A 21,024-nucleotide genomic window follows, 5' to 3' on the forward strand; every position below is an offset into this window, starting at 1 on the left:
TAAAGAGGCTACCGTGCTCAAGATAATAAAATAAAAATAAAAATGAAGTAAATGTATTTAATAATAATAATAATAATAATAATAATAATAATAATAATAATAATAATAATTTCTTCACTTTGCAAAAGTTTGAGACAAACTGCAAAGCAAAAGGTTGTGATTGTTTTCTCCTGAAATCAAATATAACCTTTTTTTTCCCCTTTTTTTTCCGGAAAACTCTTCATTATTTTTATCATTATCCAGATCCAGATATAGTTTATAGTAAATTATCATTAAAAGCCAAACTGAGGTTTACAATTTAATTAAATGGTAATGGACAGCATTTATACAGCACATCTCCATCTTAATCAGAAGCTCAAAGTGCTTTACAATGATGCCTCACATTCACACCAATATCAGCCATTAGCGATTTTTCAGTAAGGCTTGGGTTTGAACCAATGGTCATCTGGTCTTAAGCCCAACGCTTAACGACTAGACTAGACCATCACCGCCCACTTCAGTTTGAACTCTCTTCATCTTAGACTGCGGTTAGCAGTCGGTCTTTATCTGGATTCATTCCAGATTGTTTTCCAGCTGGATAGCATGCAGACCTGTTTTTCTAATCCAGCTCATCCTAAACACATGCCCAAACTCAATCTGGTTCAAGTGCGTGGATCTGGACATCAAAGTGTGTGTGTGTGTGATGACAATGACCCTGATTTACTGCCCTCCCCACCAAACAGTACCCCTCCAATATGATGGAATCTATCTTGGGAAAACCTTCATGAGTCTCTGGCTTTCCACTGTTCTTAAGTACATGAAATCCCACAATACAAATCAAAAATTTCACAGTACTATTATGACCAAATTTTTAATGTATCATAAGGCTTCTCACAGAAAAATTCAAAACAAACACATGTGACACTGACAGCAAATCCAAAGTGCCTCCTGAATTCCTCTGAGTCCAAACATCAGGATGATCATAATGTTTCTCGTATGCAAAACATTGGTGAGCCTGTAGTTGTGAAGTAGCTGTCACACCTGAGTGCCAGATCCTGCAGAGGCAGATTCTTATAAGGATCAGTCACTGAAACGTCCCCAAGGAACTCTGCCCATTATCTGCCAAAACATGATATATCTAAGATTTGACAGTTTTGACATCCCATTATAAAACACTACCTCGTCATCTCTGACTGAATCCACTGTGACTTTCCTGGTACTTTTTCATGTTTTCTGCAGGGAGTAGCTGTTATTCTGTTCTCACATTTTCAAAATCTCTGGCTCAGTTACACTGACATTCTCCTGTCCTGTTCTCCGACACAGAAGATTTATCCTTAACACTGTTATATTCCTCTCCAGCTACAACAGTGACAACAGGGAGAGCACTTCATCAAATATTACAGTTGCTGCACCTTGGAATTCACTGAGAAGTCTCTAGACATGAACATTTTGTTCACCCTGGAGTCTTGCTGACTTTCATGGTGCCCAACTGGGATGCAGTGTGTCGGAGACACCAGCTGGATGGCCTGTTTGGAAATAAACAGAGTAAATTTATGCATGTTATGGTCAGTTTGTTTAGCTTGGATGTCATACATGGTAACCAGTCTCCATATTTATCAAGCTGATTACCCATCACAGTGCGGGTTTGATTCAGAGATTGAAATGAAAACTTGAAGTTCATCAACAAAGCGATCATCTCCCACCTATCCCAGATTCCAGAGAACTGTTAGGATGTGACTAAAGCTGCTACTGCTACTTGCAAAAATGAAGAGGCAAAAAGTTCAAGGAAAAAAGAAGAGAATAGAAATGACATCAACCTTTAGCACACTTATTGATGATGAAGCAGATGATCACTCACTCATCACTCATCTTCAACCGCTTATCTGAGATCGGGTCGCGGGGGCAACAGCTCTAGCAGGGGACCCCGGACTTCCCTTTCCCATGTCACATTGACCACCTCTGCCTGGGGGGCTCCCAAGGCGCTCCCAAGCCAGTGTGGCGATATTATCTCTCTACCTAGACTTGGGTCTTCCCTGGGGTCTCTTCCCAGGTGGACGTGCCTTGAACCCCGCCCAGGAGGCATCCTTACCCGATGCCTGAAAAACCTCAACTGGCTCTTTTCAACGTGAAGGAGCGGCGGCTGTACTCCAAGCTCCCCACGGATGATCGAACTTCTCACCCTATCTCTAAGGGAGACACCAGCCACCCTCCTGAGGAAGCCCATTTTGGCCGCTTGTACCCGTGATCTAGTTCTTTTGGTCATGACCCAACCTTCATGACCATAGGTGAGAGTAGGAACAAAGACTGACCAGTAGGTCGAGAGCTTCACCTTTTGGCTCAGCTCCCTTTTCATCACAACAGTACAGTAGAGCGAATGCAATACCGCTGCACTGACTCTCTGGTCATCTCCCACTCCATTTTCCCCTCACTCGTGAACAAGACCCCGAGGTACTTGAACTCATTCACTTGGGGTAAGACCGTATTCCCTACCCGGAGTAGGCAATCCATCGGTTTCCTGCTGAGAACCATGGCCTCAGATTTAGAGGTGCTGATCCTGATCACAGCTGCTTCACACAGAAGCAGATGATGCAGCACAAAAGTGTCTCTCCTCTTACAACTACTACTACCACTAAAGTGCTGAGTATAGCCTATGTCCCTCCCTGTATGTCAAAGTGTACGTGTGCCAGGTTTGGATCAATTCTGCAGCAAAAAAGTCTCTCTCCCCTTAACTACTACAACAACAAAACTACTACTACTACTACTACTACTACTAAAGTGCTCAATATAGCCTATGTCCCTCCCTGTATGTCAAAGTATACATGTGCCAGGTTTGGGCCAAATCTGCAGCAAAAAAGTCTCTCCCCTTAACTACTACAACAACAAAAACTACTGCTGCCACTACTACTACTACTACTACTACTACTACTACTACTAAAGTGCTCAGTAGCCTATGTCTCTCCGTGTATGTCAAAGTATATGTGTGCTAAGTTGGCTCAGTTTTGCAGTACAAAAGCATTTCTCCCCTTACAACTACTACAACTACTAAAGTGCTCAGTATAGCCTATGTCACTCCCTGTATGTCAAAGTATACGTGTGCCAGGTTTGGCCCAATTCTGCAGTAAAAAAAGTCTCTCTCCCCTTAAGTACCACTATGAATACTACTCAACATTGCACCCAGTGAGTCAAAATTTCACACATTCTCGGGTAATGTTGATTTCTCAGAATGCAAAAGACCAAGAACCACTCCCTACTTTTTCTGGTTCAGGCTCAAAACTTCTCAATTGCCTCTCGTAAGTAATCAGAAAATCATAAAATATAAGAACACACCAATATCTAATATCTGGTTTTGAGTTTCTTTTGAGCTTCCGTCCTCTTAACAAACCATATGTTCTTTTTGTTTAGCAGTTTGTGGGAAAATGAATTACTCTCACTGAATGCAAATGTCAAAGGTGAACAGAGCACTCAGACTCTTATTAGCAATGATTTGATATAACAGAACTATTTTAAAAAAAAAAAAGTGCTTTGTGACTCTATATTCAGAAGGTTTCCTTGTGTAAACAGGTTTTAATGAATCTTCGGAAACAGAGCGAGCCGCGTGTGTGGCGTCAGTTCACTTTGACTTCATATTCTGAGTCAGTGTCACTGTGTCATAGAGGTCAGCAAATGTCAAAGTGTCTCAACTTCCCATCAATCGCTGCTGTCAGACGAGAGTCTGGCGGTCCTCCAGCAACAGGGAGGTGTTACATCTGGTTTACTTTCACTCAGTGGAGCCAAAGTGTGTCTGAAGGAAACAATCTGACAGCACAGAGAAATGAATTGGCCTGTGCCAACACACAGAGAGGGGGCGCAAACCTATGAAGAAAAGAAAAGATGAAAATCACTTTATTTGATTTTTTTTATCTTAGGAAATGTGCATAAACATGGTTGGTAATTTTAACTGTCTTTGTTCCCTTTGCAAACACAAACTGAATTTCCTTTTTGAAGTGTGCAGGCAGCAACTAAAGATACGGCTCCATACCCATTGGCATATGCCCATTGGATCTTAAGTACAACACCTTAACCATCCTGGTTCTGGAGGGCTGCATCTAACAGATGGTTAAATCTGGCACTATACTCCCTGATTCTCCAAAGGACCAGCCCTCTGTTCAAACATAAATCATTCATCAATCATGGAACACCAGCGTGCTGTTCTCGATGTGTGGGGATAATAACATGCCATGTGGCTGGTGCACTTATGATGTTTGGCATAAATATACAATTGTGAGGTGAGTGTCAGGTTAAGTCCCAGCGGTCCCGTGTAACAGATTGAGACAGCAGGAAGCTTGGCTGACAGCTCATCTCAGCCTCACATGGTAAACAAAATATTGTGGAATATTCACTGTTTGCCTGGAAAACTGTTTTCCACAAACTTGTTCAGTGAACCTGCTACAAGGTGTACAATTAATATCATTTGGCTCTACAATATGATTCTTATGCAGCAATATGTTGACTTTAATCACTGGATGTAATGAAATGAAACAGAAATGCTGAAATTCAATCACAGGAATTGCAAGTATCTATTGTTTTATAACCCAAAATCAATAATAATAGTAATAATAGTAATAGTCAGTTTTATGTTCACCAAATAAATTGAAATTATTGTTTCTACACATAAAGAATAAACATTAAACATTCAAATGTTTACACCAAATCCAGAAATTATTCTTATTTGTAGCATCCTACGCTCTTGCTGCATTTACTAATTATAATTTTCTCAAATATTATCATAATCTTTTTGAGGAATTTACACACTTTGAAAGTTATCTACTAACATAAGCAACAGGTTATACAATAATAACAACAATGAATGAATGAATGAATGAATGAATGTTTATTTTCGCACGTGATGATATACAGTATAACAAACAAAAAAACAAAATAAAAAATACTAACGCCACATGTTTGAAAAGGAGTAGGAAGAAGCATAAATTTATGTAATCCTACCCCTTCTCCACTGGTCAGTTAGAATTAAATAAATTAATAATAATAATCAGGTTACTCTCTACAAAAAAATGTTAAAGTTACACCTTATAATGTCAATGGGTTTACTGCATAAATAGGCCCAATTTCGTCTGGGCAGTTTTTCATTAATTTACCAACATACAAAACATTTTACAACAATGCCCCACATTTACCAAGTCACTCACACACCTACTCCAGCGTGCACCATGCACAGTGCTAAGATGCACAGCAGGGGCAGCTTGCTGATTAAGGATGTTGCCCAAGGAATTACTTTTTGTTTTGTTTTGTTTTTGTTTGTTTGTTTTTCTGAAAAGTAATTGAATGAAGGGTCCTTTGGTTACAAGCCCAGCCCTTTAACCGCCTCAGCTCCTCTTTTGTTTTTGTTTTTTTATTGAGACAACCAAAAAAAATTACACAAAAGCTTACAGAGGATGAACATACCACAGCAAAAATAATGAACTGATAAACAGGTTAATCTACTGTACTGTTGGTCCATGAAGTGTTCAACATTTGACATTTCCGGTTTAAGTGTCAACTTTCCACTGAAATCCTGTGAGGTCTCCTCTATTCACGTGAGATCTCCTCTTTGTCTTTTTATTTTATTTTACTTTATTTTATTGTAATTCAGGCAGCTGATCTACTCTGTGTCAGCCTGATCCTGTCAGATCTCAGAAGCTAAGCAGTGTGGGATCTGGTTAGTACTTGGATGGGAGACCTGTTTGGAACTCCAGCGGCTGTGTGCACTCACAGAAATATTTACTCTAACTTTTAAGATTTATGTAATTTTATTACATGACAAATTCCCATTTACTTTTTTTTTTAGACAATTTTAATACAAACCTACCAAATAAACCTTACATGATGCATATTCATTAATCCTGTTATGCAATTCAAACAATATACTTTATGTATTTTAAATAAATACTGTCATTATTGATTTAGAGTAATTATATTTTATTAATACTAAATACATAAAGCTGAGGATTATGCATTTCAAATAAATAGGATTTATTACAGTAATGAATATGCATCATGTATGGTTTACTTGGTAGGTTTGTATTAAAATTATCTAAAAAAAAAGTAAATGGGAATTAGTCATGTAATAAAATTACATAAATCTTAAAAGTTAGGGTAAATATTTCTGTGACTGTGTGTTTCTCCAGGTTATAATGGAGTTGCGTCAGGGAGGGCTATATCTGCTGTGGCGCCCCCGAACAAAACGGGAGCAGCTGAATAAACAACAATGTTTTATTTTAATTGAGACAATGAAATGACATGACATAATGAAAAACAGGTTAATCCAGAGCCGGCCCAAGGCATACGCCAACTACGCGGTCGCTTAGGGCCTCCACGCCACCAGGGGGCCCTGAGAGCACCGAGACGTTGTGATATAAAAAAAGTAAATATATACATGAAATTAAAATAATATTGAATAATTTAAACGAAATTGTATTACACCCGAAAAAATTAATTCATTTTGACAAAATACCAATACTAGGTTAATTGATGCCTCCTGTTGGCTGCTGCCACCGTTGGGCAAATTTAGATGCATCGCTTGTGTCAGCTGGTCTATGAATAATCGTGAGGAATGAAGTGAGTGTAAGTCAGGTCTCAGAAAAGAAATTATCCCTCTGGAGCGGAGAAAAGAAAAAAGAAGAAGTTGGAAGACGAGAAAAAACAACAAGACAAAGGTAGGTTTGCATGTCCAATATTACAATTTTTGTTGTCATTATTTGTGAAATGCTCCGTTCGTTTAGTGTAAAGTGTTTTAGGTGTCTTAAAGTCAGAGGCGATTGCTCTAAAACTGCAAGGGAAGCTCAGCTTCCCCTAAAATGTCAAAAAATAAGTGATCAAATATATACTGTTGTGTGTACATGTCATTGACTAAATATGCGCTACAACGCGCTCAACTTTTGTTCAGGATCAGCTTCTTATCACTGGTAACGACGACGCGGCTTTCCTCTCACTCAAACCTGCAGCTTCACAGTGCTTTAAACAGTGTGGACGCTGAGCGTCACAGACTTCAATAGCGACACAAAGCACGCAGCGAAACGAGACGAGTCATTGGATAAATGCTGGGCTTTGTCCCGCCCATCGGACGCTCAGCGTGTCTGGGGGTCTATGGGGCAGTGGGCGGGCCTCGGCTGGCCCGGACGCTCTGCTTCTGCATGATGATTGGATGATCTGTCTGAGGCTGAATCCGTTTTGATTGACAGCGAAATGAGCGAATCAGCGATCTTTTAGTGTAAACATCCGTGGGCGCATTTTCATTCTGTTCTGAGTTGAATCGGAGACTTTCCTAATCCTCTTAGTGGCATTTCTGCATTTTTCTGGTGTTTTTTTTTTTTTTGTAGCTGCTTGTGTTTGGAGACTGACTTCTATCACTCTTTCTGTCCCTACCGAGGAGCGGGTGCTGCTGAGCTCCTCCACCGTCACAAAGCGCTCACAGGCGGACAAACTTCACACGAGCCTCACGCCAGTCCCAGCTAGCGAGCTAGCTAGGTAGCAAGCTGCACATAATGGCAGACAATTTGAATGTTGTGGACCGGATTTTGGTGAAGCCATTTGATATTCTTCCTTACGAAGAAAAACTTAGAGTTAAACAGCAGTGAAGATCAACTCAGAGTAATTTGGTGCAAAAGGTGGGGAAAAGTAGCTCAGCTCTCAATGGTTTGCAGGCCAAAGTTAAAGCAATAGCCCCCAGTGCAATGTTTGTGCATTGCTATGCACACACATTGCTGTTGTGGATTTCTATGTTCATTTTAGAGATTATTTAAATATTGTATTTATTATTTAATTTTGATTACAACTTTATTTTTCTGTAAGATAATGTGAATGTCATTTGATTCTATTTTGTATTTGGATATTGAACATTTTGCACACCATTGCACATCTGAAAGAAATTAAACTATTTAACATGTTTACTATAAATGCAGTCTCCTGCCTGCTGATGTTACTTTCAAATAGTTCAAGTAATGAGCCATACTTATATATCACTCTATGTAGAAGTTAATTAAAACATATTTATGAGTTTGCTACCCCTTTAAGGTTAAAAACAAGAATGACATCTATGATGTAAGATAATTACAAATAATGCTAATGATTGTGGGTACGTTACACACGTAACAGTGTAGCCTATGGAATAATGAGGCATCTGGTGCTGAGGTGATGGTAGGGGGGCCCCCAAATGAAATTCTGCTTAAGGCCCCATAAAGGCTTGGGCCGGCCCTGGGTTAATCTCCTGTACTGTTGGTCCAGGAAGTGTTCAACATTTGACATTTCCTGTTTCACTGCAACTCAACATTTGACATTTCTGGTTTAAGTGTCAACTTTCCACTTAATTCCCACAAAATCTCCTCTATTGTCAATCCAGTGAGTGTCGATCCAGAAAGTGTTCAATATTTGATATTTTCGGTTTCACCGTGGACTAAAAATTTGGCATTTCCTGTTTGGGACTCCTTGAACCATGAGCAAGCTTGTGTCAGTGCCTTCTGCGCCATTGCTTTGCTCAGATTATTTTTTTTCTTATATTTTGTCATTTGATTCTTAAATGTACCACAATGGAAATAAGTGTTTTCACTTTCTTGTCATCATCAATGTATTTTTAATGTATTTACAATTATATTATGTACTTACATTGAACTTACTAAATGAAATCACACACACTCATGCTTATAATATATAGATGACTTACTGCCCCCTGCTGGAATGACGTGAATCCAGAATGTAAACATTAATGTCCATTGTTCAGTGTTGTTGGCTAATATATAGCTTCCCTATAAATATTAATCGCATCAATATTCAGTTTTAGCACCGTTCATCCTTGACAAAAAGACAGAAATATACCAAATGGCAAATATCAGCTCTTCGCAGTTTGTGTGTGATCAAAATTGCATGCATGCACGCACGCACAGCTATTTCTTTTTCTAAAATATGCTGTAAGCAGGTGCTTTTAATTTGACAAACAGAGACTGTGGCAAAAGACAATGAAAGCACTACACATTTGACTTATGGTACTAACATGAGACTTAACTGCAGCCAATCTGCTCTGTGTAAGCCTGATCCCGTCAGATCTCAGAAGCTAAGCAATGTGGGGCCTGGTTAGTACTTGGATGGGAGACCTCTTTGGAACACCAGCGGCTGTGTGTGTTTCTCCAGGTAACACTGCAGTTGCGTCAGGAAGGGCATCCGGCATTAAACCTGTGCCAAATATCAATGCTGATCTGGTTGCGTGCGCTGTGGCGACCCCGAACACAAAACGAGAGCAGTCGAATGGACAACTAACATGAGACTTAACTCACTCAAGGTAACAGCAACATAACACAGCTAAAGTGAGTAAAGCAATTAAACTACAAAAAACACAAGCAATAAATAACACTAACAACACTGTTAAACTAACATGAACCATGATTAACATCATTTAAAACCTCAAAACCCCGAACTCCCATGATGGATTGCAGCACAACATGAATTGCTAATTTCACCAAAAATATTTGTCCTGTCAACTTTCTGTTATCACAGCATTCATCCTTGGCCCAAAATACATAAGCATACCAAATGGCCTCCTTCAGAAAATCCTAACAGCCAGTCGTGTCTACATTAACACACTGTTATCACAGGAGGATGAGGATTTAATGCATAATTTTAATGGTCAATATTTCTGGAACACAAAAGCACAGTGGTGCACATAGCCAGTGTGCTTGTCTCCCAAACAGAGAGCTCCCTGTTGAGGACCATGTTCCAGATCAACAAGCAGGTCCCTGAGCTGTGGTGACTCCAAGCAAAAACAGAAGCCAAAACAAATCACAAGAACAAAGTGTTCAAAATGGGAAATTATTTCCAAGTCCACTGTTGTTTTCTGTATTGTTAGTCAAAATTGAAAATAATACCTCAAAAATAAATAAATGTGTTGGCCGTGTGATAGACTGGTAGCCTGTCCAGGGTTGGGGTTATGGGGATAAAAACCGCTGAGACAGGCCCCAACTCCTACCAATGACCCTTAAATGGAATAAGTGAGTTTAAAAAAATGGATGGATAGCATTTCTTTGTGTTTTTCGGCTGCTTGTTGACAGTTACCACAAAACCACTCAGGACCGCCACTGCTTTATAGAGAACTGTACAATTTTAAAGTGTGCTTTTTTGTAATTGATATTTTGCAATGCATCAATCAGTTGGTATCCTACAATTATAATATTAAAATATTCCATATTTCCAGATTATACACCGATCCACCCATTTTCTAAACCTGCTTATTCCATTTAAGGGGAGGGGGAGGGGGTGGGGATGAAGATATTAAAAAATACCTCAAGCTTCTGATTTGTCATTTAATTTATACTCCATTTCCATTCCATCCAGTTGGATGTCACACATGATAATCAGTCTCTGTGTTTATTCAGTAATATCACCAGAATTATATGATGTAAGTCGTAATAAAATTATAAAATATAAGAACACACCAATAGTTGCCTGCCTTTCCACAGAAATCTCGTGAAAATGATTTTCAGGTCATCTTGACAAGAAACTCCGACGTATTCTCTCCAATAGATGGCGCAGTAATTTAAAAGCTGTTTGGTTTGGGGGCTGTTGAAGGAGATCTGTGCTGCCAGTGAATGAGTTTATAGCAATTAAGTAACATTTTAATTGGAGAGGAGTTCGTCTGTGTTTTACGAGCGCTCTCTCTCTCTCTCTGTCTTCCCCTTCTCCATCCCTCAAAGGCCATCAGAAGCCGTGAATGGCGCACAGCTCTCTCTCTCTCTCTGTCTTCCCCTTCTCCATCCCTCAAAGGCCATCAGAAGCCGTGAATGGCGCACAGCTCGCTCTCTCTCTCTCTCTCTCCTCTCTGCGCTGATTGGAGAGCGGAGCGCACGGAGACATCACTTCTATTTTTGTTTTGAAACGTTATAAAATCATCCACACACAACCAGAAGGACTCCCGAGGACTGTTTTCCCATTAAAAAAAAACACCCGAGTGCTACTTAAGCACTCTCACGCACGTGACGTTTTGTATTTGCAGGACCGTTGCGCGCTGAAGTGGCCATGGCGCCTTTTACGCACTGCAGGTAACCAGCATTTTGGGGGATCAAACCACAAACAAAAGCATGGATTAAACACGCGCTTCACGTTTTTAACCCCGGAGAGCTCAGGAGAGGCAAATGGCGGCAGTTCGTAGAAAATTTGGAGAAGACTACCAGGTGGTTAACACAAACCGGGCAACTGCTTTTGCGGCGCCGGCGAAGAAGAAACGGCAACGCTTCGTGGAGAAGAACGGCCGCTGCAACGTGCAGCACGGAAACCTGGGCGGAGAAACCAGCAGGTACCTGTCGGACCTGTTCACCACTTTGGTAGATCTGAAGTGGAGGTGGAATCTGCTCATCTTCATCCTAACGTACACGATCGCGTGGCTGGTGATGGCATTCATGTGGTGGATCATCGCTTACATCAGAGGAGACTTAAATCACGGCCACGACGCGTCCTACACGCCCTGCGTGGCCAACGTGTACAACTTTCCCTCAGCTTTCCTCTTTTTTATCGAGACGGAAGCGACGATCGGATACGGATACCGGTACATCACGGAGAAGTGTCCGGAGGGTATCATCCTCTTCTTGTTCCAGTCGTTGCTGGGCTCCATCGTGGACGCGTTTCTTATCGGCTGCATGTTCATCAAAATGTCCCAGCCGAAGAAACGCGCGGAGACGCTGATGTTCAGCCAAGACGCGGTGATTTCCCAAAGAGACGGCAAACTGTGCCTCATGTTCCGAGTGGGAAACCTGCGCAACAGCCACATGGTGTCCGCTCAGATCAGGTGCAAACTCATAAAGGTAAGTTTTTACGCGCGCGTAACTGTGCGTCAAAGCGCCATGTGAGCGGAAATATACATTAATTATTACAAACCTCACTGTCTCCTCCAAATAACAGCTTGTGCATAAAGGGGAAAATAAAGTTTTGTCTTTTTGCACAGTGGCTGCACTCTTGATTGACAGCGCTGCTCTCTCGGGGGGATTTTTTTTATTCCCTTTAACGCCAAAATCCTCACAGTGAAAATAAACAATATTCCAGGGTTTATTATACACTTGTCCTCACACATTAAAATTTGAAAAGCAAAATACAGTCAGCGGGAATTCTACTTTTGGTCCCACTTCATTCAAATAGTGTCAAATCAACTCTAATATAGTATTAAATCAATGAATGCTTCAGCCTGAGAGTTAACACTGTTATTTTAAGCTTATCGCAGAAGTGCACATTTTACAGAGTAACATGGACTTTACAGTGAGTACATTTGTTCCAAGGAGAAATCATTTTAATTCAACATTACAATATGAGCTCTATCCAACCCAGTCTCACGCCATAGAGTTGATTTTTTCCTAAAAATGTTTTTCCTGACCACCATAAGGTTCGACCCTGCCCACGTGGAGCGCCTTGGGGCGAATTATGTTGTGATTTGGCACTACATAAATGAAGTGAATTGAATTAAATTAACGCTGATAGGTCTCGACCAGTCTCACGTTTTTTTTCGTGCTCCCATCACGAAATTAGTCACATTTTCCTGACAGGTTTTTTTGTTTGTTTGTTTTATGTGTCTAACTCTAACCATGCACAAACTATTAGATTTGTTTACTTTTCTTGATACCGTCACGAAATAGCATGAGACTGGGTTTAAATAAACTCTGATGGTGTTGATTAGCTTCTTTAACCACTATGACAAAGCTGATTTCAGTCTATTACAGAGTTGATTTAACATTATGATAGAGTTAATTTAAGACTATGATAGAGCTCGTTTAGCACTTGGACAGAGCTTTTTTTAACACTTTGACTGAGCTCATGTGGATCAGCTCATTTACCATTTTGATAAAGCTGATTTAACAGCACCATAGAGGTGATTTAACACTATTACACACCTGACCTAACACTGACAGAGCTGATTTCAGACTATAGAGCTCATTTAATCCATTAATAGAGCTGTTTTAACACTACAAAAGAATTGAATGAAAATTCTTTATTGTGAGACCAAATTCCTGCAGAGTCTTTTTTTTTAATCTGTAAAATGTACTGTGCAGTTCTGAGTTAAAATTACATGTTTAAGTGTTAAAAGCATTAGCCGTTTAATAGTGTTAACACTTGGGCATTTGCAGTGTTCTGTGAAAGTGTATTTTCAAAGCTGTAGTGAACGCTTTAACACTGGTCAGATTTAGAACTGTCATTGTTTGTAGGAATATTGCAGAAAAGAGCATCAGCGTGTGTCGCAAAATCTACTCTTTCCTCACTCAGCTCACAGACAGGGTTAAACTACACTTGCAGAGAGTTGAATCAACACTGATATTAGTAACATGGACAAACAATTCTGACTGAGAGTGTTAAAATCATACTTTAAGATTTCAAGTAAACTATTTGACTCTGTGAGATTTTAACAATCTGTACCTTTCAACCATGCCCACAAAGATGGCTTTAAGGCGTTTAAGAGCCCAGCATCACATTCTCTTTGTGACTTCACAAAGTGTTCAAAGCAGAAACACAGAACAACTGCAGGAAAAACATCTTTCTTTTTTCTCACAGGTTTTTGACTTTTTTTTTTCTACGAGATGCAAGAATAAATCAGCTGCTAGTCACAGCGTCAAAGAGTTTGATTCTTATAGGAACAATGATGCTCGAATTATAAAAACATACAGAATATGACATCATCATTTCACAGTGAGGGCAGAGGTCATCCGCGTCCATGTTCCATGTGCAGAATGAAGACGACAGACAGCTTCTGGGAAGGTTTGTGTTGTTTCCTGCACAGTCACAGTGTGTTTCTGTGTAATGATGCATGCAGGCAGAGAGGCAGCACAATGTTCCACACTTGCAATCACACACACATGCACATGCAGCAGCGCTGATTCCTCTCCTGTAAGCCTCCAGCTCTCAGCATCCCTCCGTCTGTGGAACACACCTGACACCGACACACAAACAGGATTTTTCTGACATGCTGGTATAATACACAAACATGATTTGTGCTCATTTAAAAAATAACTACTAATTATTTGAAGTTCGAATTCAGTTTCTTGGGTGTTCTCATGGTTTTAGTCTTAAAAAATGCCAGAAAGAAGACATAGTCAGTTTACTTATTTTGACCAAACAACAGCCCGATCAATGTCTCAAATAGATCCCATTTAAATTCAGTTTGAATCAGTGTACAATTAATTCAGGCTCGTTTGAAACTGTTTCAGTGCAGCTAATGTCAAATTTAAAACCCATTTTAGCACATTAAAGCAGCCAACATTGAAATTCAATTAATTTCACTTCTATTTAACACGATTAAAGAGTTAAAGACAGTCTCTAGCTGGTTTACAGATGTTTAAAATATGCTAAAATATCTGCTTATAACCATTTTAACCCTCATCAGCACACGCCATGAAACCAACATTCCAGGCAACCTGGAATCCATGCGAACCCCAAGAGAAAAACACAGGAATATTGCATTAAAATGTGATTGAACTACGTAACTTTTATTTGCATTTATGTTGAAGAAGACTTACTGACATGCATTCAGCCACTTTTAAATTAAATACGAGTATAATTCTAGGAGAATATGCTTTAAGAAACAACAATTGAATGCAAAATCAGGAAAATTAAGGCTTGTATCAACACTTGCTGATCAACACAATCTTAACCTAAACCTTAACCTATAGAAAATCAATTATACAGCAATTACATCTAGAAAATGTTAATTAAAGTGCCGTCACAGCACACATGCAACCTGATTACAAAAGTGTGAACCTTACGTTCAACCTTCAACAACAGAAGCTCATGTAATAATGCAGTTACTTCTGGGTAACACTAATAAAAAAATGTCCTTATAGCACACATGTACCACATGTACAAGATATGTTCTGTTATCTAATATAACAATGATTCACCTTCTCTCTCGCTCACTCTATTTACATGCACTCATCACACATGATGCTTGGTTCTGACTGAGTTTTGCACACGACTTCCACATGCACTGCATGTTTGGTGTATTTTCTTGTCAGCTTTGCTCAGACACAAGATGGAACATCATACACAGCTTCAAAACACTTTTGCTTATGGTCAAGTACCAAATAATCCTGAGGTCCGTGTGAACTCCAAAAGAAAAATTTAATTTTCAAAAATATTTCTTGACATTTTTCCAAAAACATACTGGATTTATTAAGTGGACATATAGTGTGATGAATACATAAAATGATTTGTCAAGAAACCAATTAAAAATGTATTTCTTTTAATAGCAATTTGCCCCTCCGGGGTCAAAACGGACCCCCAGGTGTGCTGATTAGGGTTAAAGCACATAAGTCCAGAAGTATTCAAGGAGTTGAATCAAATCATTACTTTTATATCCAGTTTTCTTTAGACAAGTCAGGGCATGCGTATATGAATGCTTGAGTGACTGTTTAAGGAGGAGACTAGTGAAGGAAGCCACCAAGACATCCAGACAACTCTGGAGAAGGTATACAGGCTTATGTGGCTATTATCGAAGTAATTATGCACAGTGCACCTTTTCCATGATACAGCTCAGAAATTTCCACTGCATTTTGCCACAACATGTGAGACACTAGCTTAGAACTGATCTGTTTTCTTGTCTTAAAATCCTCCTCTGCTCTACTCCACCAAGAAGCTGTGACTGGTGATGTAACAGAAACAAGCTGTTCTATCCACATGTTCTTCAGTCACAACCACAGAAGGCTATAACTCCTTCAGCGTTATCATCTTCAACCTTGGCATCATTATGGACTCTGATTTTAAACTGGACAGGCAGGTCAAGGCGGTTGTTAAATCCAGCTTTTATCAGCTTAGTCTTTTAACCAAAATTAAATCAATTTTATCCTTTTCTGACTTGGAGCACGTCATGCATGCTTTTATTTCTTCACGCCTGGACTACTGCAATTCACTTTTTTTGGAATTAATCAAAATACACTTCACAGATTGCAGTTAGTCCAGAACACTGCTGCACGCCTCTTAACTGGGAGCAAAAAACGTGAACATATTACACCCATTCTCGCATCTTTGCACTGGCTCCCTGTTAATTTTAGAATTGATTTTAAAATTTTATTATTTGTCTTTAAAGCCTTAAACAGACTGGCCCCACAACATATTGTAGACCTCCTCCAAATTTACTCGCCAGCGCGCGCTCTGAGGTCTGAGGGCCAGCTCCAGCTTGTGGTGCCTAGGACGAGACTTAAGACCAGGGGGAACAGGGCCTTCTCTGTGGCTGGGCCCAGACTCTGGAACGCTCTGCCTCTCCACGTTCGAACAGCCCCCACAGTGGAGTGTTTTAAGTCTCGTCTGAAGACCCACTTTTATTCTCTGGCTTTTAGCTCTGCATGAGTTGTATGGTCCTCTGTTGTCTTTGGCCCAGTGTTTTATTTATTTATTGTTTTATTGTTTTTATGTTTATTTATTAGTATCTGAGTTGGTTTATTGTTTTGTATAGTTTGTATAATTATTTTTATGTGCAGCACTTTGGAAACTGTTCTGTTGTTTAAATGTGCTATATAAATAAAGTGGATTGGATTGGATTGGATCATTGGCATCTTGGTGGCTTCCCTCACAGGTCCGTCATGCACAGCCACTCAGTTTTTGATAACTGCCTAGTCCAGACACTTGCCATACTGTTTCTATTTCTGAATGATGATGAAATCCAAGACATACTCAGTGACATGGATGTGTTCATGTGTCCATTCAATGACTTGTCCATAGAAAAGAAACTGTCTGCAAAGGCATCATTTGTGTGGCAAAAATCCTTATATTTACAGGCAAGTCTTACAGGTGTTGAAAATGAAGGACTGTGTATAAAAGTGGCTTCAGTTCCTAAATTAACACAATAAATTTGTCAAAACTCTTCAATTAAAGGTGCAAGTTTACACTGCCAGGACATCTTGGTTGTTTCATTTCAGCTGCATTGTGGTAGTGCACAAATGCAAATATAATGCAATGCTAAAATACCCTCAGCCATATGGACATTGTCCATATGGCTGAGGGTATTTATTTATATTTATTTATGAGGGTATATATATATATATATATATATATATATATATATATATATATATATATATATATATGCATTTATTACTATTTACATTAATTATTCAGGTCATATTGTCTTACTTACAATTTGTACATATTCAGTAAAGCCCCTCTATTAATCCATCAATCAAGCATAACAATATTTACGTTGTTGAGCTTTTGACAAGCTTGGAAGTTAGCTTTGAGTTAGCCAATGTCGCAAAATTTCTTATAAATTACTTCAGAGGTGTTATCAGGTTACAAAAATAGCGTTTCTAGTGTTAGAAGTGTTTATTTCTCGCTAGCTTTTACATAATATATGACAGAAAGGTTTATTTAAACACAACCAAAGTGGTTATCAATTAGCTAGACCAGGAAGTGACGTCACCATGCTAGTGTCCACCAGATGTCTTGTAAATCAGTCCACAGGTGTTATCAGGTTACAAAAACAGCATGTGCCATTTTAGAAGTGTTCATTTCTCACTAGCTTTTACATAATATGTGACACAAAGGTTATATTTAAACAGAAACAAAGCAGTTAGCAGCCAGCTAGACCAGGAAGTGACATCACCGCGCTAACACCCAGTAGATGTAAATCACTCCACAGGTGTTATCAGGTTAAAAAAACAGCGTTTCCAGTTTTAGAAATGTTTCTCACTAGTGTTTACATAATATGTGACAAAGAGGTTATATTTGTACAGAAACAAAGCAGTTAGCGGCCAGCTAGCTAGACCAGGAAGTGACATCACCGCGCTAATGCCCAGTAGATGTCTTGTAAATCACTCCACAAGTGTTATCAGGTTACAAAAACAGCATGTCCAGTTTTAGAAGTGTTTATTTCTCACTAGCTTTTACATAATATGTGACACAGAGGTTATATTTAAACAGAAACAAAGCAGTTAGCAACCAGCTAGACCAGGAAGTGACATTACCGTGCTAACGCCCAGTAGATGTCTTGTAAATCACTCCACAACTGTTATCAGGTTACAAAAGCAGCATGTCCAGTTTTCGAAGTGTTTATTTCACACCAGCCTTTACATAATATATGCATATGTCGCGGACATGAATGAGCGAAGCTCTTCAGCATCTCACCATGTCATCACTTTACAGAACAGAGAAAATAACAAAGAACAATGCAACTTTATTATAGAAAGATTAAAAAAACAAAAACAATAATATTAAATCAAACCTTCACTGTGCCCTGTTATGGAATCACTGCGATGACTGGTCCAAGATTGCGGCCGCATTTCTTGCGCTTTAGCAACCAATGCGGCGTCTACTCTTTATAATGTCTATGTTCGGTCCAAGATGGTGGCCGCATTTCTTGCGCCTCACCAACCAATGTGGCGTCTACTCTTTTTATAATGTCTATGTTTGTCTACCATCGGTTTGTGGCTTTTTACGTTTTTTTTTTTTTTTTATGACAATGTTGACCAGTTTGTGGCTTTTTCTCCACTGGGCAGATTTTTTGTGCCATTTCCGGATTGTTTTGTGCCGTTTCCAGTTTGTGCCTTCGTCTACCATAAGCGCGAGCTTCACGGCGCTGCACAGCGCTTCGCTCGTTTGATAAAGGTGTTATATTTAGCCAAAAATGAAGCACAGTTAGCAGCTAGAGAGACCAGGAGGTGATGTCACCACGCTAATGCAAGATCATACCATAAATATAGGAACAGAATGTGACTTTTTAACCTCTTAAAATACCTCTTAAACTACATCCAGGTTAGCCATCTTTGAACTTGTCCAAGGTTTGTGGCCCAAAAATCTTGGGATGGATAGATGGATGGATAGACGGACGCAAAGTCTTTGCAATACCTGATGGCTATATTTGATGGCCTCGAGTAAAAGTAGGAAACAGAACCTCTTAAAATACCTCTTAAATAAGGTCCGTTACAGATCTTTGTCCAGGGTCTGTGTCCCAAGAATGTTCCCTGCGAATTTGAAGACTCTGGCAGTAATAGGACTGGACTTATGCTGAGCACAGACAGACGGACAGACGGACGGAAGGCGGGCGGACAGACAGACAGGTGCAAAGCCTTCGCAATACCTGAAGCCATATTTTGATGGCTTCAGTTAAAACTGGCAAAAAAATTGTCGCCCCATAAAACTAACTGTATTTTCAGTGATTTTGAAGGTTATTAATTTGCCATCATTGCAATAAAGCATCCTATTTCAAAGTTGTTGTTTTTTAATTTATTTATATTTTGAAATGGTGGAGATTCTTACATTTGAGAGACTGGAGAAAGACAAAATGTGGCTTGTTTTTTTGTTTGTTTTGTTTTTGTTTTTTGTTGGGGTTTTTTTGTTTTGTTTTGTTTTGTTGCTTAACAAATAGCAATTATTGTATTTTCGGCATATAAGTCGCATTTTTTCTTATTACTAATTCATAATGTTGGGCGACTTATACTCCGATGCGACTTATTTACTGAAAGATCACACATTCATTGTTAATAAATATAACTACAATGGGTATTTATATTTTTCATTATTTTTTTGTTTTATTTAACCTTTATTTAAGAAAAAAATTCTTATTTACAACAACAAACTGGTATATAAGATTTCCACAGGAATCAAAGCACTAAACAAAATAAACTCCAGTAATAAATTGCTAATAATAAAATGTACACTACAACAATGCAGAAAAATCCCAAACTAAAGAGGTGATAATACAGAAAAAAGGTGCGACTTATACTCCGCAAAATGCTGTAATTGATCACATCATTTCCTGCCAACTAATTTCAATTTACTTCAATTTATTTTCATTAATATAGTGCCAAATCACAACAAAGTTGCCTCAAGGCGCTTCACACAAGTAAGGTCAACCTCTAGAGCAAGCACACAAGGAAAAACTCCCTCTGATGATTTGAGGAAGAAACCTCAAGCAGACCAGGCTCAAAGGGGTGACCCTCTGCTTGGGCCATGCTACCGACACAATAGACAATACGGGAAAATATACAGGAAATTATGGGAGATTTTGGGAGTCCATGACGGTGTACAGGACAGAAGGCCAGCAGAAGAAAACACCACACCCATCTCTGGATGGAGCTGCACCTCAAAGAGAGAAAAAACAGAATCAGGTGCAGAAAGACAACAAATACAGTATAATTTATCAGCATTTAGCAACAAGAAAAACAGAACAAAAAATAATGTGATCACCGGCCACTACTAACTAGTCAGTTACTAATTAGTTAGTTCATTGATTTATCATTTGAGAAGTGACATAATGTATGTTGAGATGGACACACTTTCCTCTGACTGCAGGAAATCCGTATACCTGAGTCACATGGTTTTCGCTCTGAATCTCAGTGAAACACAGTGAGTGGAGCAGCTCTTCTGTGCTTGTTGGGTTTTTTTTTTTTTTTTTTTTTTTTTTGCTCCGGGGCTTTGCAGTCAGGCCGTATTCTTTCACTTCAAAGACTCTCTGACTGAAACAGAATTCTATCAGCATGTGAAAATAAGTGTTTGATGAATAAAAGCTTTGGTTTGGCTCAAACACATCCTCAGATATTAATGCTCACAGCATACAATATTTATCCCCTTTAAATTAAACCAAATGGAGCCCAGTTTTAGTTTTAGTTGTAATTCTCATAGAAAAGTGTTGGTGGTGCTGTTGAGCTTCAGACTGCTTCATTTAAAGCACTGAGTGAAGCTGCTCCTGCACTCATTTGTGTGACCTCAGGTCTGTGATCACAGTTTCAGAGGGCAGGTCTGCTGGAACGTTGTGTGCATGTAAAAAGAGCACCAACAACTAAACAAACAACAACACGGTGGCGCTGAAGTGTGCCGTCAGGCAGCAATTGTTTCTAGAGTTTTAATGGGCAGCGCCACGCTCAGTCTGGTGATGCTGAAGAGGAAACTGTCAGGCTGTTTTTACACTTTAGTGTGTTAATAGTTCTCCTAAAATGGGCCAAACACGCCACTACAGATGGATCATCTGAGTAATGAGACGAGCCAATAACATTTTGTTGCTGCGATTGAAGAGAATTAAAAAGAACACGGAACTCAATAACTGCATTAATAATTTAAAGT

At 39.3% G+C, this 21,024-nt stretch overlaps 1 protein-coding gene across 1 annotated transcript in view; it reads left to right on the top strand.

Annotated features, from left to right (window-relative positions):
* Positions 1-10,936: 10,936 nt before the first annotated feature.
* Positions 10,937-21,024, top strand: part of kcnj19a (potassium inwardly rectifying channel subfamily J member 19a) — a 33,629-nt gene continuing 23,541 nt past the window's right edge. Inside the window, exon 1 of the mRNA XM_034190343.1 lies at positions 10,937-11,798. Coding sequence (XP_034046234.1) covers positions 11,133-11,798 — 666 coding nt within the window. The 5' untranslated portion in view covers positions 10,937-11,132. The remainder of the gene's footprint in view (positions 11,799-21,024) is intronic.

This window comes from Thalassophryne amazonica, chromosome 16 (genome assembly GCF_902500255.1).
Source record: "Thalassophryne amazonica chromosome 16, fThaAma1.1, whole genome shotgun sequence".
Lineage (NCBI taxonomy): Eukaryota > Metazoa > Chordata > Actinopteri > Batrachoidiformes > Batrachoididae > Thalassophryne > Thalassophryne amazonica.